Source organism: Gadus chalcogrammus, chromosome 19, assembly GCF_026213295.1.
Source record: "Gadus chalcogrammus isolate NIFS_2021 chromosome 19, NIFS_Gcha_1.0, whole genome shotgun sequence".
NCBI classification, from domain to species: Eukaryota; Metazoa; Chordata; class Actinopteri; order Gadiformes; family Gadidae; genus Gadus; species Gadus chalcogrammus.
Window position 1 is genome coordinate 2,900,335 of NC_079430.1, and position 24,878 is coordinate 2,925,212.

Genomic DNA, 24,878 nt, shown 5'->3' on the forward strand with positions numbered 1-24,878 from the left:
AGGTTAGCTAAGCCAATGCTACAGGAGTGTCATAATAGCATGCTAGATTGAAAGAATCTAGCATCTAAAATACTCACAATATAATAGATAAAAAAGTATTCATTATTATTATTCATAACTATCCAATATCATATACAATTTACAAAATCCACCTTCAACAGATGTCAATGTCAATACATTGTGCTCATAAACGTCAGGTTAACAACAATAAGGTAACCCGTTGTTTCAGATTGAATTCAAACACTAAAGAATGTAATGCAGGACTTAAATATTTTTTACTGTGCCATAAAAATATTCTTGGAGCACTTCAGATATAATTAATTAATGCCACCATAGCTAAATGAGGCTAATGGTTAATTTTATTAACAGCTGTTAATGCTAACTTTGACTATGTAGATAGCATATAAAGGTAGCTTATTCTTAATATGTAGGATTGTCAGATATAGCCATCAGATCAGTTCAAATACAGCAGGTGGGGAAATTAAAACTTTCTGGTAATATGCTGCCCACTATTTGTTTTCGTGGAGTTGAATTTGTGTGAATTTACCAAATCTTCAGACTAATGAACGTTAATAAAAGAAATAAGCGTTATTATATTGCATCATCAGCTTAGGGGCAGGGATAAGGTATAAATGACTTCCTCGGGTAAAAGGAATATAACCCTTGTTAGCACTACCACAATAAGTAAATGCTCACTTGACAGATAGATAATTAACTTAGTTAATACTTACTTAATTAACCAGTCTTCATTAATATTTAGTTATTGTCCCTTAATGTAACCATATTTTAAAGTGCTACCAGTAACCAGTTACTGTTTATTATGAAAAAGGCCAGGATGCGCCTGGAAACAATGAAGTAAAATCAAAATTGTATAATCAAAATTATAATATGGGAAGGGAGACATATTTGAACAACAGTTTTATGATGGGTTTTATCTTTGCTTTTTTTATTCAGCCCCATCAGTTTCAACAAAACATCTGTAGAAACACAGGCAGAGGAAATGTTTCTTGGAAAACAATAGAACAAAAATACTACAAAAACAATCCTGCATTTTTTCAGAAAAACAATTTTTTAAATATATTTTTCAACATATGTTTGAATTATAAGAATCCCACCATAATAAAAGAAAAAAATAACGAAAACATCCAACTAGTTCAAATGTAAAATTTTTGGATTTCCTACGTTTTCTTTTAATCATAGTAACTACTAAGCCAAAATCAAAATGTTACAATAAAAAAAAACATTCTTAGAATCTAATTTGTACAAAGAATTCAACCTATTCAAAACTCATTAATTAAAATTATTTCCTATTTTACGCACATCTCTTAATCAATTATTTTTTAAGCAATAAAAAAAATGGAAATGTTTAAATAAATAAATACATTTCATTTAGAAGTTCTAACCAGCTCCAATTTGGATGTCAGAAATCTAAGTAAAATATTTCAACAACAAAATCTAAAATTGGCTGATTTTATTTCATTTTTGAGCAGTGTTATTTGGAATGATACATTTATCCTAATTCCTAATGACTTCATCAAAACCAATTTTAAGAAAAAAAAGAAAATTGCAATTTTGTTATTACCTTCAATCTTGTCACATGTAAAAGTTGTACACCAAACTGTTTATAAATGTATGAAAAAATAAACAGTTCAAATTGTTTTCATTTGTGAAAGATTTGAACGGATTCTGAGTCTTTCCCAAGTTTCTAAGAGCACCAATAAAACATAAATATTAATAATACAAATTTGTACAACACACACACACACACACACACACACACACACACACACACACACACACACACACACACACACACACACACACACACACACACACACACACACACACACACACACACACACACACACACACACACACAAATATAAAACTTAAACTAAAATCACATTTTCTTACTTCCTGGTTTGTGTGTTTAAAAAAAACAAAAAACCTTTGAGAACAAGTCCTCGATATATAATAAACATATTCGTCTTGGTGGTGTCCAAGGGCAACGGTTTGCTACACGTCGATGATCTCGTCGGCGGTGCCACCACAGCGCAGGCGGTAGCGGCTGGACCTCCAGCTGACCGTGGGGTCCAACAACGCCGACAGGAAGATGTGTAGCGACAAAGACTCTCTGATCAACCAGGCCAACGAGTAGTCCAGCTTAGAGTAGCTCAACGCCCCGCCCTGAAAACACACAGTACCAGAAATAGGTAACTGGGATCTTTCACCTCAATATCCTATGTATTTAAAGTGCACAATCATTATAGAGTTTCACTTTTTAATCCAAATGTAAAGCTGTATAGCGTTTGACGTGGTCGGGATGGAGGGGGTTATCTTAAGCGGGTGCCTTGTGGGTTTTTGGAGAATTCTCAAATTCCTCAATTTATTGGAGACAAATGCTTTTGAGGTTCCCTGTTTGATAACTAAAAGAAGTCCATCACAGGCTGTGTGATGGCATAGCATATCATAGCATACAGTGTTTTCAAAACCAACCTTTATTCGAAAAATACAGGGCATGAATGTAGTTGACCAATATGGATGTCAACTAAACAACTAGTCAGTTTGCAGCTTCAGAGTTTTAAATTTGGTCGATCCCCAACGTACCTGTACTTTGGAAAGTACTACCCTCGGAGCAGATACTTTTGGGGGTTTTAAATAATGTCAGCAGAACATAATTGTGACCGTCCTCCCTGCGGTGGAAAGGCACAGACTTCCTCCAAAAGGGTGTCTGGCCAAAGTTTATCTCTGAACTGTCACAGGCTGAGGTACGGGTATTAAAAACTAGAATAAGAATGCCTACAAAGAAAAAAATAGGTATAAGGAGCTTCATTGTGAATACCTGATCATAGCTCAACCTAGATAAGCCCTATAGATCGTGACTATGGATCTTACCTAGGTCTGGTGGATGAGATGGGTGACTTCTCATCCAGCAGAAGAGAGCATGTGACTGTGCTGTTTGGATGCTTCTTCTCCTATCCCATCACATTAATTAAATTAAATTAAAGCTAGTTTGTTTTGTGGGATGGAAAATACAACAGACTTTGGTTTTGTATTATGCGATTATTTGCTATTGAAATCATTCTGTTGGTTGGTTTGACTGATGCTCAATTGATCTTGAATTCCTTGGATTCCAAGCTTTCATATGACATATTGTTTGTGTGACATGAAAAATATAGTTAACATTAGTATTTAGCTTCTAACTGAAGTACACAGGATATGCAAGAAGCAGCAAGCTTCAATGGGAGGACGGCGAGGCCGTCCTCCCATTGTAAAATGTTGAGTGGTAGCGTGCGATTCCAAACTAAAATGAACATTTTAAAAGTGGAATCAAGTCTCTAGGTGAACAAATGTTGAAGGAGTAGGGTCCCAAAAATTTGTAGAGAATAAGAAAGAAAGGAAGAAACAAAGAAAGAAAGAAACAAACAAACAAACAAACAAACAAACAAACAAACAAAGATAGAAAAAGGAACAAAGAAAGAAATAACAAAGAAAGAAAGAATAAAGCCTAAGAAGAACAATAGTTGAGCACTGCATGAAGCACTTACCTAATAACCAACAATTACAATTTGAGATAATAACTAAATAAGATTATAACTTTAAGAGGCCGGTACCTGGACTCCTCGTAGTTGGATATAGTCTGCGATGAACCAGGCGAGGCAATGACAGAAGAAGAACACCATGATGTCACACCTAGAAGAACAAATCATCATCATATAGCTTGATTTACCATCAAGTTATTTGTAGAACAAGTGAGCCCATATATGAAAGGATTCAAACTATTAACATTAATTCAAACCAACAACGGATCTCGGCTTTTTTAAAAATCTTTAAAAGGGTTAGCATGTTAAAATTAACGTTAGCATGGTTAAGATAAGGGCTAGTTAAGATAGCAGCATGGTTTGGATAAGTCTAAGTGTGGTTAAGAAATTGGTTAGTTTGGTGAAGAAACGGCCAAGTTAAGTTAGGATAACGGTTACTTTAGTTAAGGTTAGTTAAGTAAAGGGCTAGGGTGGTTCAGATGAATGTTAATGTGTTTAAAATAATGAGATATCTGTGAAGCAGGTTTAAAAATGAACTTTTTTCACCACCGTCCCGGAAACGTCCCGAAAAACATTTTGAACCGTTCCGAATTTTTCCCATAAATCTTTTTTACATTTTGAGATGTTACTTACTGATAATTTAATAAAAACAATACACTATCTTGATGAAATAATATATTTATTTCCAGATGACAAGCAACGCCCTCAGTCGCAGAACTCTGGTCTACGTGACCACAGTTTTGCGACTGTGGTCGGAGAGCAGCAGGCTCTCGCACTGCTTGCCACTCGAGCAGCGCGTGAATGCCTAATATGCCATCTTATGCACGTCTTTTTCGCGGCACGGTCCGCGCGTTTACACTGCCCGAGGTAAATTGCCTGCTTGAGCTAGAACCCCAATTTACCCTCCCGGACCCTACACACATTGGCGGTTTATTGGGTTTCATTCTGATGTAAATGCGACGGCTCCGCGGATCAAGGGGGGGGGCTTGGGTAGAGGTGTTGCGTTGTCTCAAAAGAGACAACGCAGCATATCATCGTGAGCAGTTCTAACTGAAAAGAAAGGAATCCGCGAGCTGCTGATCATGTAAGATAAGGTGATGCAGTCGCATTAAACAAAGAAAGATGGTGCGATCTACGAGAGAGACCAGTGGAATTGACCTTTCGAGGCTTTTGTCGGGATAAAAAACAAGTGGTCAGCTAAATAAATAATATGTTGCGTCTTTGCACTTAGTTAATCGCGCTTGTAGCCGACACTCTGTTTTGTTCTGTGTTGTGCCTGAACGCGTTCATTGAACGATAGTTCATGAATTCGTTCATATTTTCGGCGAACGTGAACTGAACGTACTGTATTACTGTCTGATTACTGCCCGTTACTGTGAACTCGTTCATTCTGGTGTCTGTGAACGGCACGCGCACTCGGTTTAACTTCGTTCAATGGGGGGTTATTTGTTTATCAACATGGCGGATGCGCGCGCAGAATGAGAACATTTGTTTGACCGGTTGCCATGGTTATCTCCGTGTGGTTAATTTGCAGTTGCGGTGTTGTCAGCTTACTGTTACATTAAACTGTAATCAGAAAATGCGGTTATATGCTATAGACCAGCGTTCCGCAAACCACCGGGCCGCGGACCGGTACCGGGCCGCGGGACATTCCTAACCGGGCCGTAGGTTAGTAGGCTACGACATGAATAGAAAAACAATAAAATAATAATTAAATCATGCAAAATGCATGCACACTTAATAAACTCAATTTACTTCGCAATACTGTCACTCTTTTACATGCCATAAGTATATATGCAGTTGTTAGATTGCATATAACATGTTTGCATTTTTGGCAAGGTCTTAACTTATTTTCTCAGGCATAACTGTGTCTGTCCCGTCCTCAACACGTATTGGCTTCAGCGGCTGCGTGCGCAGCCTAAGCTCACGTCACTTGTTCAGTTCAGTAGTGTCACACTATGAGCTCAGCTCAACCTGACACTCCAGGGGAGAATGACGACTGTCTTTAAACTGGCAGATATAGTTGCTGCATTTAAAGCCAAGCTTGATTTGTGGGGACGACGAGTGGACAGGGGAGTATTCGATATGTTCCAAACATTAGTGGGGGTTTTGGGAGAGACTGAGGCAGGAACAATTCTCTCGCAGCTGGTGCGCGATCAACTTGTTGCGCTTTCAAATGAATTCGAACGCGACTTCCCATCCTCCAAAGATCCACGCGAACGAATGAGTGGAAAACCAAAACCAAAGCAGAGTATTCCGAGCTATCTGTAAAAGCGCTGAAAATGTTGCTTCTATTTCCCACCACGTACCTATGCGAGGCCGGGTTTTCGGCAATGAATGCAACTAAAACCAAATTGCGCAATCGATTGGACATTTCAAACCCGCTAAGGGTGTCACTGTCTTCCATCACCCCCAGATGGAACCTTCTTGTTGCAGGGAAACAAGCACAGGGCTCCCACTGATTAAAATGAATTGTAGCGTATTTTGTGGCCTCACAAACGCGTGTTAAGTTCCCTTACTGACATTTTGTGTTGTGCATGTTTACACTTGATAGATGTTACTTCAAGTTTAGTTCAATATATTTATGTTTCATAGTTTTTTCACTTGTTCAAGTTCACATTCTTTTTTAAGAGTTTGTTACCTTCACTGTTCACAAATAACTGTAACTAGTTATTTTAAATTAATGCATGCACAACACTATATGAAAATATCAACAAATTGGCAACCTTTGGCGGGCCCGCCCCGCCGGTCCGTGAAATTTTTTGGAGAATCAAACCGGTCCTTGGTGCTGAAAAGGTTGGGGACCCCTGCTATATGCACATGAAGATCGTATTTCTTTCCTTAATAATAACTATAGTTGTAGTAGTAGTAATAATAATATTGGGAAGACTATTGGTAAACCTGGAGTACATTTTTCTATAGTGTCTGTGGTGTAAAGGCTGGGACGAATTAAAAAATATAAATACACTTTATGTTGAAAGTATAGACCGTCCCGATTCCCATTGAAACGAATGGCGCGGTTACTATTCTTCAAAACGAGATCTGTTATATTGTGAAAAATGAATCAAACTGTAATCAGACAGCACGGTTATATGCTATAGAACCTAGAGTATCTGTGGTATAAAGGCTGAGACGAATATCGAATTATAAATATGTACAATCCATAACGTTAGCTCTCTGGTTCATAGCTCAGCGGACTAGAATACCTCCTAGAATCATTGCTTGTTGGCCGGAAACGGAAATGGGGGCTGTTTACGTTTGGTTGTAGTCTTTTCGCTCGGTTCTCCGACTCAACAGTAGGGCTAGAACCAAGCGAAAAGACTACAACCAAATGTGAAAACCCCCCCTTTCCGCTTCCGGCCAACGAGCAATGAGTCTTCCAACAGAAATCAATGGGATTTACAAAATGCGCTAAATGTGCAATAAAACACGATAGAAACTGTATTCGCTACGATGCTTGATTCAACCACTCTATTTCAACCTAGACAAACCACGAAGTGGGCTCTATGTTCAAAATACCGGAAAAAAATAATAGCTCACAGCACATATTGAAAAAAAGATCTATGAACTAGTTCATTTTTTGGAACTGTGAACTTAGTTCAAAATTTTGAATTATGAACGTTCAACTGAACTAGTTCATTTTTAAATTTGTGAACTGAACTTTGAACTAGTTGACGTAGAAAGTGAACTATCGCAACACTGGTGAACTCCTTCTCACATGCGGCTGTCTTCATTCATAAAAGCATTGGGGAGCAGTGTTTCCATACATTGAACACTGTGTGGCGCAGCGCCACAGGATCAACAGAGCGCCACAAATTGATTCTGATTTTTTTATTATTTTTTAGCGATTTTGAAATATAAATATCATTCCGTTCATTCATCTCCGCGTAGCACTCTTTCTCCCTGTCATTCTCGTTCACACACGGACACAGAGAGAAGCGCGCATAAGTGCCAATGGTGCGCGGGTACACTACCACTTATTGGATAAACCTGCGTATCATACAAGCACACGCACTGACACCGGATTCACCCGCTCCTCCTCGCAATGCGCCTACAAAGGCAAACCCGAAGCAGCGGGATATGCAAGGGATAATGTATAGAACGCCGGTAATTATCTGGAAAAAAAGCCCAGACAAGGCAAACTTGCCTCGCCCTGAATGGGCTTATTTTCGATGATCACTACATTATACCGCTTATTACACGGCTACTTGCCAAAACGAAAAAATGACTTCACATGGTGTGTCTTTTTACCATATTTTTGATACCAGCATTCGTAGTGTTGATCAGCAGAGAAATAGTCCGCCAAATACGTTGACGTCGCTTAGCGACCGAAGACGCTTGGGTTGACAAGTTACCGGTACTTGCGGAGGAATACCAAAGACGTCATTAGAGGCGAAAAATCTGTTGTTTTCCTTGACAGCGGTCAATTATACTCATGATTATACTTAGCAACGGTGAATTATCAAATATAATACACCACCGGAAGTTGTGAAGGGCCCATGCATGAACGGTCCATGGCTTTGAAAAGACCCGTGTAATAATTGCGATTAATGTGGAATGCTATATATATATATATATATATATATATATATATATATATATATAGATAGATAGATAGATTTTAATTCGCTCTGCAGCAGAGGCTGGAGATCGGTGGTCTCCCGGTGGGCCGGTCCACTTTGAAAATTAATCTAAAGCGGTCTAGACTCCAGGCGCAGCCCTGCCTTCTCCAGTGAAACAAGAAAGCCTGCACCATGACGAACGGGGGATTTGACCCCCTCTGTCTCACTGAACAACATAAACACGAGCGCGCCAGCCAATTGAACAAAGCCCTTTTTCCATTAAATAAGTATTTTCCACCGACCGCGAACACGGTCTGGTTCGCAGAAAGTGTTGAAAACTTGAACAGAAAAATGAAGTCAGTGCTCACAAAATTCTCTTCGTCCCGAGGTCAACCCGATGAAGACTACCCAGCCAGTAGCAGCTGATAGTATCATTGTGCCTGCAGCCTAACGTCAGATAGCCTTACAATCAAAGCGCTGATAATAGTGGAATTATCTATGTGTTTGCAGACAGACAAACAACAATCTTGTTATATTGTTACTGTCACTCGTTTTGATTAAGCCCATATTTGAATACACGTTGGAATTCATTCGTTTCCCCCGCAGATGAACAGGAGCCAGCCAAAGGTGTGACTGTGTGGTTAAGATACATTTCAGACCTGGAAAAAGAGAACTGAAGGGTAAGGGTTAGAGACCTGAAGAGGTGGTGCGCCGCCCAGCCGATGAGGAGGCTAGCCACGAAGCACTCCGAGATGGGCTCCACCACCGTACCCGGTAGCATGTTGATACGTAGCTTAGCCCATCTAGAAACCCAACAACACAGACAGTTAGCTTAGCCCATCTAGAAACACAGCAACACATACAGTTAGCTTAGCCCATCTAGAAACACAGCAACACATACAGTTACTTAGCCCATCTAGAAACACAGCAACACAGACAGTAAGCTTAGCCCATCTAGAAACACAGCAACACATACAGTTAGCTTAGCTCATCTAGAAACACAAAACAGCTAGTTATCTTAGCCAATCTAGAAACAACAATACCGGTAGTTAGCTTGGTCTTTTTTGAAACAACAATAAAGCTAGTAAGTCAAGGCATAAGTTAAGGCATATACCCGCAGATGAAAAGGTAATAGCTCAGCACACTGACAAACCTAGATTGCAGTTATTGTATACAATCTGCGTTTGTAAGCTGAAACTTGTTTCTTTTCACCTGATCATTCGTGACTGGAATTGACCAATGGAGTAGGAGCCCGAGTTCTGCATCGCCACCTGAGTTGCCATGGCAAACCTCCAGCCTCTTTAAAATAATTAAAACAATAATAGAAAACAATGGAAGTTTGTTAGCATTTTCAGCAATGAGCTAACCATCAAATATGTCTTATATGCCTTGTACAGTGTATGTACAAGTCTGTGTACATGCTCTCTGTGGTTTGTCTGAATCTATTGCACACACGCAATAACAGTTAAGTCTAATGACACCTGTGGGAGCCCCTTTTCTCAATCAGGAAACGGTGAAATCACATCCTGTTTTGTATTCTATGGTGGTCTCAAAGATATAGACCGACTTCAGATGGCTTTCGCTTCTTTGATCTGATCCCTATATGCGATTGGCTCCTTCAAGATTTTCGCTAGGTTGCATTGGTGATATGACCAATGGCTGTGTTGCTTATGGGCAGCAGTTGCCCAGATGTCAAGCAGGTCCAGACTTCAAGTGGATCCGACAACTTAAAGAACAGGATAAGGCCTTGAAGTCGCAATTGAAATGTGATTTAAAATTGAATTGTTTCATTGTATGAATACAATTTAGTCCCATTAATTTTTATATTTTGAACGTTAAATATTTTTCCAACAAAAGGGAACGAAGTGTAGGATCTTTGGTTTGCAGGCCAAACTGTTTGCCAAAATATGTGTGCCGTCTCTTCCAGGAATCAAGAAAGGAATGGTTCAAGAGGCAGAGGAAGCCTAAACGTCCAGAACACGAGATGAAGACCTCATGTGCTACAAGATAGCTATAAAGGGAGCTCACGATTGAGTGAGTACTGGATCAGCATACAATAGCTGCAGTAATCTGTCCATTTTTCCCAGAAACTTTCTTGGCAAGTCATAGAAGTGCTGGAATCCATTAACAATGTTCTCCATCCTGTCATTGAATTCCCTGATGCAGTATCCAGTGTGCGTGTGACTCATTTGTCAAGCATGTTCCTCCACAGCCTGGTCCTGGCTGTGGAGGAGGGTAAGATTGAGACGTAAAATAGATGTGAGCGTACCTGTCGGCAATTGCTTTAGCCATAAAGTAATCCTCAGCGATGTACTGAGCAAAGGCCCCAAGGCCCCCAGCCTGGTCCAGCACATCCCTCCTCATCAGACAGGACATCCCAGTCACACACTTGATGCCCATCACATTAGCAGACAGGTAGGAGCGAGGATGGGACGTCCCAAAGTACACCTGTACACATGATAAACATATGAATACATCACCTGTACACATGATAAACATATGAGTACATCACCGAGGTCTCCTCTCTGAGAAAAGCATTTCTAGACAAATCGTGCGCCATGAACTATCGATAGAAATATTGATTATCCCATTAGTATTATATAATAACCCATAATTCCACCATGAACATGTTGGTTGTGCACATCCATAGACGGTGTGACAATATTTAGGTGTTCCGGCAGCTAGTTAATACTATTAGTTTTACTAGCTAATTGCTGGTTGTGTCAGTACTGTGCTAGCAGCTAGTTATGCTCATATCCAGCCTTGTTTAATAGTTAGCTGTGCTTGTAACCAGTTGTACTAGTAGCTAGTTATGCTAGTACTACCAATAACTAGTTATGTATATGGCTCCTTGTGCTAGCAGCTAGTTGTGAGCGCTCACCTGCTCCAGCGTAGCGGCAAAGCCCTGTCTGTCAGCGACGTACGGCAGGCCGTGGACCAACCCCACCTTCTCTGTCATCTGATTGGCCAGGTCCGTCAGGGTGTCTGCTTTAACTGGAACACATATCACAGCTTAGCCTATCACAGCGCTACACACATCACAGCCGGTCACATCTTAGCCTATCACAGTGCTACACCCATCTCAGCCAGTCACATCTTAGCCTATCACAGCGCTACACCCATCTCAGCCGTGTATGAAGCCTGCTCGGTGGTGTAGGACCACCTATGGGGGCCATGAACGTTATATTTTTGTATCGTAGAGTCTGATCAAATCCAGCTCGTCACTTTTTTCTTCTGTTTTAAGAAAGAAGACAAATAATTAATAAAATCACGTGAAACAATCACAAACTAAAATGTAGGTTTGTGGAATTTCGAGGAATATGCTGATACAAAAATGAGCTGAGCTCCGCTTGATTTGATTCATTTGGGGAGATATGGTCCTGTCCGCCACTTGATCAGGAACAAGCATACAGGGAGGTGGGCGTGTCCTAACTGCTAACAAGCATACAGGGAGGTGGGTGTGTCCTAACCGCTAACAAGCATACAGGGAGGTGGGCTAGTCCTAACCGCTAACAAGCATACAGGGAGGTGGGCGTGTCCTAACTGCTAACAAGCATACAGGGAGTGGGCGTGTCTTAACAGATAAAGCATACAGGGAGGTGGGCGTGTCCTAACCGCTAACAAGCATACAGGGAGTGGGCGTGTCCTAACCGCTAACAAGCATACAGGGAGGTGGGTGTGTCCTAACCGCTAACAAGCACACAGGGAGGTGGGCGTGTCCTAACCGCTAACAAACATACAGGGAGGTGGGCGTGTCCTAACCGCTAACAAGCATACAGGGAGGTGGGCGTGTCTTAACCGCTAACAAGCATACAGGGAGTGGGCGTGTCCTAACAGATAAAGCATGCAGGGAGGTGGGCGTGTCCTAACCGCTAACAAGCATACAGGGAGGTGGGCGTGTCCTAACCGCTAACAAGCACACAGGGAGGTGGGCGTGTCCTAACCGCTAACAAGCACACAGGGAGGTGGGCGTGTCCTAACCGCTAACAAGCACACAGGGAGGTGGGCGTGTCCTAACCGCTAACAAGCACACAGGGAGGTGGGCGTGTCCTAACCGCTAACAAGCACACAGGGAGGTGGGCGTGTCCTAACCGCTAACAAGCACACAGGGAGGTGGGCGTGTCCTAACCGCTAACAACAGGGCTGGGACCAAAAAATGGCCCTGGCATTTTTGGCCATGGCAGCCCACTATGATTATTTAAACGACATACCAGAGGAATGCAAGAACACAGAACAACAGGAAGAATACAATAATATATGTATTATATTAAGGCCTACACTAACTGAGAGAGAGAGAGAGAGAGAGAGAGAAAGAGAAAGAGAAAGAGAAAGAGAAAGAGAAAGAGAAAGAGAGAGAGAGAGAGAGAGAGAGAGAGAGAGCGCCTCCTTTACGTTTCTTCTCAATTTTTCTGTCAGTTAGTAACGTGACTGATTGACAGCCGAGGCCCAAGGGGCGGTACCTCGGCACGACCGAGAGGGAAGGAACGGACCTCGGCCCTCAGCTGTGTGACATGGCCGGGCCGGGTAAGTAAGTAAACCTCGTCTGCCCAAAAAGGCCTGCCAGCCCACCGGGCATTGCCCGGTACGCCCGATGGCCAGTCCAGCCCTGGCTAACAAGCATACAGGGAGGTGGGCGTGTCCTAACTGCTAACAAGCATACAGGGAGTGGGCGTGTCCTAACAGCTAACAAGCATACAGGGAGTGGGCGTGTCCTAACAGATAAAGCATACAGGGAGTGGGCGTGTCCTAACAGATAAAGCATACAGGGAGTGGGCGTGTCCTAACAGATAAAGCATACAGGGAGTAGGCGTGTCCTAACAGATAAAGCATACAGGGAGTGGGCGTGTCCTAACAGCTAACAAGCATACAGGGAGTGGGCGTGTCCTAACAGATAAAGCATACAGGGAGGTGGGCGTGTCCTAAGAGCTAACAAGCTCAGATGAAATCTAGTGTAGAATAGGAAATGGGCGTGGACTTACCTTTGATGCCGCTGTCACATATCCAAACCAGGCCGTACTTGGCACCCTCATAGGCAGGCATCAGGTTGTTGATCTTGGGGTTGATGCCCACTTTCTTACCCCCTAGGAGACAAGGACACACACACTAGGAGACAAGGACACACAGACTAGGAAGCAGGGACACCCAGATTAGGAAACCAAAACACAGACTTGAAGACAAGGAGTATGGGGATAGGCAGTGTCTAGGTAGTTGGGATGAAAGTGGGGATTGTGTCATAATTAGTTGAGATATAGGCCCAATCTCAATTCTCTTCACCCCTGGTTTTTAAGTGGCTTCGACTTGCCCCTTAAAACAAAGGGCCATGGGGAATTATTCTCCTACACCCCTTCTAGACCCAGTTACGTCATAAGTAGTCATAGGAGTATTCATTGCATTTACGGAAATAGACGCAACAAGTTTGTTGCCAGATGTTTCAGAGTTTCCCATACCGGCTCCAGCTGCGGTGGTGTTACTTGTGTGGGTTTTAAATATATTGTTGTCAGCGGTTGTCAGCGAACCGCAGAGACGTGGAAAAAATAAGACTTATTCGATGACTGGGAATGCTGGTGGATCCTTTTGAGGTATGTAGAATATACTGCAAAAAGGTTTTTGTTGTGGTTAGGCTAGCTACACACCTAGTAAAATGCTGTTGACTACAAAAGAAAAGATATCGCCCGAACTTACTTCGGTGCGGAATCTAATTCTCCTCTTATGTGGCATGAGCATGGGGCGCGGTTTAATTACATAGTTATCTGGACAGACTGTGTAGGGGTTTTTGACCCTTGTGAGTGCATGTTGGAGTGATGGTATACCACAAGTGGTATTGACCAGTTGAACTGAAGGATAAGGTCCTACCTATGAAGAGACGGGCGTCCACCGCAGGGTACTTTCCCAGAAGCTTTTTGCAAACGTCAACAGCAGGGTCATCGTTATCCTGGACACAGAGTAGGATCTCATACTACACACACACACACACACACACACACACACACACACACACACACACACACACACACACACACACACACACACACACACACACACACACACACACACACACACACACACACACACACACACACACACACACACACACACAGTTAATTTAGCTGGTGTACGGCATAGCTAGTCAAGCGTTGACTGTAGCATGGGGTAGCTAGTACCTTGGTGTTAGGTAGTGGGGTAGCTAGTACCATGGTGTTAGGTAGTGGGGTAGCTAGTACCTTGGTGTTAGGTAGTGGGGTAGCTAGTACCTTGGTGTTAGGTAGTGGGGTAGCTAGTACCTTGGTGTTAGGTAGTGGGGTAGCTAGTACCTTGGTGTTAGGTAGTGGGGTAGCTAGTACCTTGGTGTTAGGTAGTGGGGTGGCTAGTACCTTGGTGTTAGGTACTGGGGTTAGGTAGTACCTTGGTGTTAGGTAGTGGGGTAGCTAGTACCATGGTGTTAGGTAGTGGGGTAGCTAGTACCTCGGTGTTAGGTAGTGGGGTGGCTAGTACCTTGGTGTTAGGTACTGGGGTTAGGTAGTACCTTGGTGTTAGGTAGTGGGGTAGCTAGTACCATGGTGTTAGGTAGTGTGGAAGCTAGTACCATGGCGTTAGGTAGTGAGGTAGCTAGTACCTTGGTGTTAGGTAGTACCATGGTGTTAGGTAGTGTGGAAGCTAGTACCATGGCGTTAGGTAGTGAGGTAGCTAGTACCTTGGTGTTAGGTAGTACCATGGTGTTAAGATAGTACCTCGGTCCTAGGTAGTACCTGTGTTAGCTAGTACCTCTGTGTTAGCTAGTACCTCTGTGTTAGCTAGTACCTCTGTGTTAGCTAGTACCTCCGTGTTAGCTAGTACCTCTTTGTTAGCTAGTGGGGTAGGTAGTATATTGGTGTTAGGTAGTGGGTTAGGTAGTACCTTGGGGTAGTCCAGGGTGAAGAAGGTTTCCAGGTTACTAATGAGGTTGGGGTCGACTCCCTTCAGGGGTTTGAGCAGTGAGACAGCGGGCAGCTTGCAGTACGGCTGCTTCTGCTCTGGGTGGCGCTGGTGGAGATGGAGCCGTCTAACATACGCACACATACACACACCAGTTAACATCACACACACAGCTGGGGAGCACTCCTAGACTAATCCTGGTAAAGCGTTGACTCTTACCTAGTCAAGGGTTTAGGTTAACCTGGTACAGGGTCAACTTTGTTCCAGGTTAACCCGGTTAGAGGGTTAACTAACCTATTAATAGGTTAAGCTAGTAAATGGTAAACCTGGTAAAGGGTCATCTCTTTCCTGGGAAAGGGTTAGAGTTAGCGCTCACGCTTTACCAGGGTAACTAGTGGTGCAACGGATCATCAGATTCACCAGACTTGGATAGATTACCAAATAGAGAACACAAAGCAGAGTGGAACGTTCAGTGTTTGGGGAAGCAAGGTAAAAAAAATAGGATTTTCTTCCCTAAATTGGCAGTGAAATGGCTGTGGTGAAGATCAAACTAAACTGTTTATGGTTCACTGGCTCTTTAAGTCTAATTTATTCAAGTTGGGCAATGGGGTTATTGCACAATACTCAAATGCAACACAGATGATAGTGTGAATAATAATAATGCAACAACAATGATGCATTGGCTATTCTCTTCTACAGTGACAGACACCTCAAAGAATGCTGAATACCTCACTGCCGCCCTTTCATACTACTTTGCAGGACAAGGACATAATGCTGCTTCAAATGGTGGAGAGGTTTCCTGAGGCTGATGAAGGTTGCCGTGCCTCACCATGGTTTGGTTTCATGATTGTTATGCATTAATTTACTTCACAACACTACGGATGGATTCCATTTTATTATTTCCCCACAACATTAAAAGGTCTTACTTTCTTCCCATTATTGTTTGTATCGTGGTTCCAGTTTTAGTAAAAATGAAAGACAGTAATTGGGCACATATCTTATGCAGGTATTATTAATCACTGCACTTAATTCAATCCCATGGTTTAGTGCTGGAAGTCTACAATTTCCTAATGTGGACGGCAGCCGGAGCTACTTGTACTGTGGGATGTGAATATCGGTTATATTATTGGTTGCTTTTGATAAGAGGAAATTGTGCAGTTACCTCAAAACTGGTTCATTTTGTATCCCAACTTTCTATGAGAGAGTGATAGTCTTTTTTATTTATTGAAACACTTAACAAGTGTTCCCAAAACACGCCCACTTGTCCTAATCTCCTCCACTGCAGAAAGCCATTGCTAAACTATTTTACACTATGTAAAACTCCTGTATAATTTAATATTCAAAATGTATAGGATATTTCCGTGAATGGAGGCTGCATAAACTCGTCTTCACTAGGCTATATAGGTCGAGAAATCCATTGGTCTTTCACTGGCGAGATTATATAGGAATATGCCACCCATTAGAATCGGGCTGATATTAATAGTTTTTAAACCACTTTGTCTGCGTTTTTCTGGCATTTCTCATTTGGTGTAAAAGCACATTTAGCCGCAACTTTTTTCGGATTTATTTTTCATGTTTGATATCCGTTTTTCTGAACAACCCCCGATCATTCTTTGTGTATCCGAACAATTCCCACACTGATGAATGACAGCAGGCAGTCTAGGGGTAGATCCAAAGCTTCAATGCTCAATCCCCCCTCAAACATAGATGATGCACAGCATTTCAAGCTGGTGCATCTCTAGTGTAACTTCACTTCTGTTCTGTTCCTAGTCTGCATGTTGCACAGGCAATTTAAATTGTCCACGTGACGTTTCAATAGCGCATATTACATATAAACATATTAGTGAAATCGGTTAATCGCTGCATGCCTTCTCACTACAAAGAGCCATCGAGAATATTGTTTTCCAAGACTGAAATCCCAAATGTGTACAACAGGTTCAAGGTAATATGGGAAAATGTTTGGCTCGAGGCACATGGTTCGCTGCATCTACTGAACTCTCGACCAGTCGAAGTGGGCCTGCTCAACCCTACATAAGCTTCAATATCCAAAACCTCACCCAAGACTGACAATTGGAATCAAACTGTCTGGAAGGACACTTTTTCCCAGAAGATCACTCAGCTCAAAACATCAGCGTTTTTTTGAGAATATGCTGGGGGATGAACAAGAAAGACCTGGCCTCCATAACCACAGACAACGCAACCGACATGATCCAGGCTTTGGAAGAGTTCCCAGGAATATGATTTGTTATATATATATATATATATATATATATATATATATATATATACCTGCACATTGGATTTGTTTACACATGGTTGTATTGTACTTTCATGCACATTGACATGCACATGTTGTGTTTGGTTGCTGTTTTAACATCTGTTATTTCTATCTCAACGGCACATGTTGCCATATTCAATAATGCACATATCCACGATAATCATGTTAAATGTACATTCCGTTTCATCTCTACGATCCAGGCTATATTGTAGACTGCCCTTTCGTCAATACAACCAAACTAGTAGCCTGATGCACGCGAAGGACTCATGACTTAGAGTCACAAGACGAAAGAGGCACATTATCGAGAATCCTGGTAGTTTGCATTTACAGCCGTTTACAGACGCATTTGCCAAGGTGTTGGTAGGTTTTATATTTTGGAGGTCAATTTCTCTGTCTCATAAACCCTTTTTTATTATTATTTGTACTGGAATTCATGCAGACATTGTTTCAAAACAAAGTGGTCTACCATGTATTTAATGATTTTTTTTATTTTGCTTGGATACAAAATAAAATAGGCCACTTGTTTTGTCAAACGGACGGACTGCGTCCATTTAATCTGTAATAAGAACTGATCCTGTGGGGAAATTACATTCTCTATTGTCAGTATATACTTCTTCAGTTTTAGACAATCAAAGACGTTCTTATCCCATTGACAATCATCGGTGCTTGTTTGGCCACCATCTGCAAGACCCCATTGAACCCAAAAACCACCTTGGTCCTCCTCCCAGGGAGGCGGTCGATCTGGTTCACTGAGATTTTCCTTAGTGATGCCAAATTGATCACATGTACAAAGCAAGCTATCCGTGGCCCCAGCACAGCATCAGTCACGGCATTAACTTGGTTCTTGCCTGGTGTTCCGGGGTGGCCGGAATATTGCAATTGACTCGAGCATCTCTAGCTTCAACTCTGCTACTGCACTAATGCGGTTTCACATTGGTGCCAGTGTGACCCTCATAGCGGTGGTGTTCCCGTAGCATCAGACTTCATGTCTCCCATTCTGCTGTGGGTTAGTGAGCAGTCATGTCTGTTTCCGTTGCCCTTGAGGTCAACCCATGTGTTTCGAGGGCGACGGAGGATGCCTTGCATATGTCGACGACAATCTGGAGATTTTCATGCTCAGAGAACTGGCAAGATCTTCATATAGCGGACAAGAGAAGGGATTTCATAGTGTGGCTCATGCACTTTCACTATATTTTTAAAGCCTCGGTTTACAATAGAGTATGGCCTCATTTCTCCAGCGATAAACATCCCAAAAGATTTGGTTTTAGGTTTTAGCTTTGGCATGGTCTGATACTGCAGAAAAGGGCTGCTTAAATGCAGTGTGAAAGTTGTTGTGCCTTGGCTTCCGCCATTGACATACCAGGATGTTGGTTTAATGTGTGACCAATGGTTGATGTACATTCGTTCTCAAATGGCACAATGCGTACATACTAAATTGGGGAGTTATTTCACTAACAGTGATAAAATGGTCTAGATTACTATGTTGACGATCATCAAAGAGAAATTACCACGTTTAAAACAAAAAACAAAAAACAGTTCAAAAAGTTACAGCGGCAGTTAATCAGTGTTTCATACCATGGAATTAATGGGCGGTTCACATGCTGTCTGATTCGTGGGAGGGGGGATCCGAACGGATCACTGATCCGTTACAAAACCTGTTAAGGTTAAACCTGTTTAACCCTGAACTGGTAAAGGGTTAACGTAGCCAAGGGTTATCTCTAACCAAGTAAATGGTTAACCTAGTAAAGGGTTAACTCTAACTTGGTAAAGGGTTAACAGAAGGATTAAAAGAAAAAACAGGTTAAACATGAAGAATAAGGTGGGAGTTAGGTGGGGAAGGCTAGTGTAAAAGGCTAGTGTAAAAAGGTATGTTTTGAGTAAAACAAAACAGTAAACATAATTTAATCCACCAGTTTGAGTGAGCCATACAACATATGGAAAAGACAGAAATGAGCCATAAATCATGCAGGTACACAATAGCTATGGCCATTGAGACGCAGTTTCACCCACAAATTTATAGACCTCATATATTTCTTACCGATTTGATTATAAACAGAATATCATCCATGTAAACGTTAAAGGTCCCATTGCATGAAAATGTCACTTTATTTTCTAACATTATTATGAGTTCCACTAGCCTGCCTATGGTCCCCTAGTGGTAAGAAATTACATTGGGTGCAAAACGAGCACTATGTATCCAGCTCCGCCTTTGAAAAATGAAAGCTCAGACGCTCCGATTTCGAATTTGGCCCCATATATCGTCTTAAGGGGCCAGGATACCTGCCCTTTCTCTGCCTTGCCCGCCCAGAGAATTTGGCCCGCCAATGAGACAATGAGCTACGACTGTGCGAGCGCCACATGTGTGTGAATATACACACAGAACCTAAGTGTTGTACACTTCATTGTTATTTGGAAACCGTTCTGCAGTTGGTGATATGCCGCATAAAACGCAACAAAAGGTAATGTAAAACGTAAAGCTCCCATTGGGTGAAAAGACTAGACTGCATTGGGTTCTCTGACGTCTCTGTTACTTCCACAACTAGACTCATAGTGGGGGTTATCTTGGCCATGGTTGAGAAAGAATTTGGGAAAAGGAACTTTGGCTTTGAATCCCTGAAGTCCAGAATGAACCGTGACATTGAGGAGGAAGGGATTGTTGCCCGGAGAACCCGACGCAATTGTTTGAGATTCATAATATCATCCGTTGGCGCACACAGCTTTTGGCCGTGATAATATTATATAGATATCTATATATTATGCTATATGATTTAGGCATAGAGCTCCAGGACTTCCGCCGGAGCACCTGGAGTGTTCTAGAATATGTACAGAGCAAGGCCAAAAGCTGTGTGCTCCTCCGGATGATATTATGAATCCGAGCCATTGGATACATCCACTGTAAACACTAGCACATGGTACCGTGGCCGCAAACTGCTCAGGGCCACACCCCCACCCGCCTCTAAAAAACGGCCCGTTTGTGGAAAGCTCATTGTGGGACTGGCTCATAGTGGCTGTAATTCTGCACCAAAGCTGGATTTCTTGAACGTAGTCAAGTACTGTATTAAAGGCCCATTAATCCATTTATAAAAGCATCCATAAAGTAGCATTCCATGAGACCTTTAAGTTTGTCATTATGGTGGTAACCCCACAGTAACATAACATATAGTAACATTCCAGTTACCACACATTTACCCCAGAGTAACATGACACACAGTAACATGCCTGTAACCACACAGTTACCCCACAGTAACAAGTTACATGACACATTAAAATGCTTGTAACCACACAGTTACATGCCGGTAACTAACCCCACTGTAACATGCCAGTAATAACACAGTATCATGACACTCAGCAACATGCCAGTAACCCAACAGTTACATGCTGTTACCCCACAGTAACAGACCGGTAAACCCATGATAACATGCCATCCAGTAACCTGCCAGTAACCCAACTGTAACATGCCGGTAACCCCGCCGTTACATGCCGGTATCAACGCGGTTAGATTGGGCGTAGCTCTATGAACAGCAGGGGACCATCGATACCTCCGAGTTAGCAGCTGACGTGCACCGAGTTAGCATCGTTATTAACAGCACAGTGTTGTTAGCATCAGGCATAATAATATTAATGTTATTAGCATAGTGCTATTAGCAGTGAGGTTAGCACCAGTTAGCATCACTCACACGTAGATGATGGAGATGAGGTGCATGAGCCACAGTACGCAGAACAGGCCGAGGCCGAACACGGACAGCCCCTGCATGGCCAGGTCCATGAGGGCCATGGCCGGCTTATCCCCCGGGAGGAGGCGGCTCTAGGGGCGAGGTGTGTAGGGAAAACGAGACGTCGAGCAGGTAAAGAAGTCCACGGTCGGTGTGGAAGAAGCTGCGGTCCGGATGTCTACTCCGTCGATCAGCTGACTGCTGGGTGCGACCATCACGAGACTTCCGGTCTACTGGCGGTTTGTTCCGCCCCTGAAAAAGTAAAATGATATACATATTAATATAATTATGATATATATTGTTATTATTAGGGAACAAAAACCTTCTGTGTAATGCACCTAATGTTATTGCGGATTTTGAAATTATTGTTTTACTCTTGTCCGGCCTGTTCGGCTGACTTTTTACTAGGTCCTCCTTCATGCTAAACATTTGAGTCCGCATTCATCAACAGTGCGTCGAAATGGCTCTAAATTCTCTCTTACGAATATAATTTAGGATGTGCTTAAATCGGTAATTGCAAAAAACGTGCGCAAGGCAATCGGACACACATCAGTAAGTAATCTATCTTGATAAATCCCACCAGTTCTTAAGACTGCTCGTGCACGCTCAGGCTATTTGCATTCAGAAACTAATCCAATTAACCATATATTTGCATTAAGAAACGCGTCCAACTAACCATATATGGTTAAAGGAAAGTGAAAGAGGCCCCCCACGAGCCGACCCCGGATAAGCGGTTTAAAGATCATGAGGATGTGGGCACAACGCATCACTTATTAACCATGTGAATGTGTTTTTCTCACTCACCTCAGCGCCTCACCTATTGTAGATATCTGTAATTCCAGTTAGAGATATCTCAAAACTTAATTTAAGATATGTGAAAAGGGACATGTAGATATCTTGAATTGAGGTAAATTAAACTGGAATTATGACTAGTCAGAATCAAATTGTAGATATCTCTAACTGGAATTACAGATATCTACAATTCAGTTGCAGATATCAATAATTCACATAGTGGATATCTGCAATTGAATTGTAGATATCTGTAATGAAAAAAAAACCATTGACATGAATGGCAAACTTGACATAATTCCTCCTAGGACGAATGTCTTTGTGGATATCTGAAATGACAATTGTTGATAGGAAGAATGTAGTTGCGGATATCCGAAATGTTCTTTTTTACTAGGCAAAACTGAATTACAGATATCTGCAACACATCCAGTCTAGCAGATTTATGTCAAATTGGCTTGCAATATTATGACGTTTGAGATATCTTTACCTTTAATTCTGCCTAGTCAAAACTGAATTACAGATATCTGCAATTGTCATTTAAGATGTTTGATGAGTTGAATGTCGTTTTCAGTGCCATCATTGCAGATATCAGTCATGTTTCAGATATCAAGAATAAAAGTTCCAACTATTCAAAATTCTAGTCAGAATGACGTTGTTGATATCTACAATGTTAATTCCGGATAGTCAAACTTAGTTGATGAATGACAATTCGGCCTGCCATAGTCCGAGGCATCTGGATCACACCATAAATTCAGTTTGGTCGAAAGAAAAAAAAGTCAGCCCACAGACGTGGGACGTCACATCTCGCCAAGAAGATCAGCACGATCTTTGAAAACGCGTTCCATAGTTTCTCGCTGCTGTCTTTTATCGGGTTTGACACCAATTTGTATGTTTAAAATTATACAAAGGAAGAGAATTTCATTTTCTCAAAATAAAGGAGAGACAGGACATATGGTGCGTTCACGTCACTGGCAGCGTTCACATCAACGAGACCTCATGAGGCTCTTATGATTCTACTGTGAGTGAGTGTAACATAATTCACCTACAGGATTTTGCTATGTGTTTCCACTGTGTTACGCCCCGTGCCCACTACCTCCGTCAGTTGTCCGTTGCCCATTGACTTTGAATGGGGACGGACGCGCAATGCATTGTGGATGCGTCCGTTCAGTTGGAGCGTTCGCCACCGTCAGAAAGTTGAAAAATGTTCAACTTTTTCGGCAGCGACGGTTCCGTCATCCAATCAGATCGCGTATGCAAATTTAAGCACTGTGACGCGACTCGGGCTCTGACGATACTGGAAAGCGGGAAAGCGGGTCATCTTGCCTCGCAACAAGCAGGAAGAAGCGGGAAGAACCCGGCGAAGCGATTTGATTGGCTGACGGATGCCTCTGCAAAGACTACTCCCCCATCCGTCAGCCACGCCTTCCCACGTCCGTTGACTGACGGTGCAGTGGGCACGAGGCGTTAGACATGTCGTTTACTGTCTTGGTGGTTCAGGGATCGCTGTCCCTTTAAGGATTACGAGCGTCTCATGACGTCAGAGCCCGATGCGGGATTTGTTTACTTGCAGCACATTTTGATTTCCGGTTTTCTCTCTTAACTAAATAAATGAGTCACACAACTGTGTGCTCAACGTGCGAAATTGTATCTCTCATTCAACGCAATTTCCACACTGATGACCCCGACTTTAGTCTGCTGGACGTATCCAGGGACACGACACGACCATGACCGCGAACGCTGTTACTCTCAAGCTCCCCGAATTCTGGGAATCGTCGGCGTCAGCATGGTTCGCCCAGACCGAAGCGCAGTTCGCGTTGCGGGAGATCACGCGGATACGACGAGGTACTACTACGTTGTGTCAGCTCTCGGAAATTCGACAGCATCCAGAGTGGTGAGCCTCCTTAAAAATCCTCCGGCAAGGGAGGATGCGGCACTCAAAGCCCACCTGTTAAAGACGTTTGAACTGTCGGACGCTGAGAGAGCCAGCAGGCTTTTCTCACTTCAAGGGCTCGGTGACAGCAAATCGTCTGAGCTCATGGACCGTATGCTGGATCTCATGGGTGAGCACAAACCCGATTTTCTTTTTGTTCAGCTTTTCCAGCGTCAGCTGCCTTCCCAAGTGAGGGCTGCTTTAGCCAACACAATGATCACTGACTGTCGGAGGCTGGCTGAAGAGGCTGATACATTTTTCCTGGCGGGTCAAACGCGGCCACAGCGTTCCTGTGACACTGGACGACTCCACGCTCGTCGCTGCCACCACTTCTCGTCGGCAGCAGTCTTCAGGCCCGCAGCAGTCTTCAGGCATGTGTTTCTACCATGCAAAGTTTGGACCGAAGGCTCTTAAATGCCGTCCGCCATGCAGTTATGGCGGGTTGGGAAACGCCAGGGCCGGCGCTCGGTAGTGGCCATGAGCGTCGGCCGTGCTGGCAGGCTGCTTTTCATCCGCGACAGCATCTCCGGACGGCGGTTCCTGTGCGACATGGGAGCACAGAGGAGCGTCCTGCCTGCTTCCTGTTTGGACATGGTGACCGACGGCCACGGCCCCCCTATGGAAGCTGTTAATGGTAGCCCCATCCGTACCTATGGAACGAGGTACATTGAATTGTGTTTCGGATGCCACCGGTTTGGCTTGCTACAGCAAAGGTCTCTGTTCCCCTCCTCGGTGCTGATTTTTTGTGTGCGCATGGACTGTTGGTGGATGTCAAGAACCGCCTTTTGATAGACGCGTCACGTTTTGTTCCTATGCGTGCACGCTCAGCTGGGCTGACTCCATACGACTGTCTAGCATGCTCTCCGCCTTAGATGACTTCCACCGTCTGCTTGCCGGTTTCCCAGCCCTCACTCAGCCTACTTTCTCCGCGTCTGCCGTGAAGCATGGTGTTGAGCACCATCTCGCCACTACTGGTCCACCTGTCTACGCCCGTGCTCGGCGCCTCGACCCAACCAAGCTTGCCGTTGACAAGGCTGAGTTTGCAAACATGGAGCGCCTGGGTATAGTCCGCCAGTCCGACAGCTCGTGGGCCTCACCCCTCCACATCATCCCCAAAGCCGGCGGCGGCTGGCTCCCGTGTGGCGACTACCG

General features: G+C 43.1%; 1 protein-coding gene across 1 annotated transcript; it reads right to left on the reverse strand.

The window, feature by feature from the left end:
* Positions 1 to 420: 420 nt before the first annotated feature.
* On the reverse strand, positions 421 to 21,247 carry ugcg (UDP-glucose ceramide glucosyltransferase). The gene is made up of 10 exons (XM_056578831.1): positions 20,972 to 21,247; positions 14,999 to 15,143; positions 13,958 to 14,060; positions 13,084 to 13,185; positions 10,986 to 11,098; positions 10,374 to 10,552; positions 9,317 to 9,403; positions 8,800 to 8,907; positions 3,615 to 3,693; positions 421 to 2,187 (listed from the first exon to the last, which is right to left on the reverse strand). The coding sequence occupies exons 1-10, from the start codon at positions 21,067 to 21,069 to the stop codon at positions 2,017 to 2,019; spliced, it is 1,185 nt and encodes a 394-aa protein (XP_056434806.1). The 5' UTR covers positions 21,070 to 21,247; the 3' UTR covers positions 421 to 2,016.
* Positions 21,248 to 24,878: the final 3,631 nt, after the last annotated feature.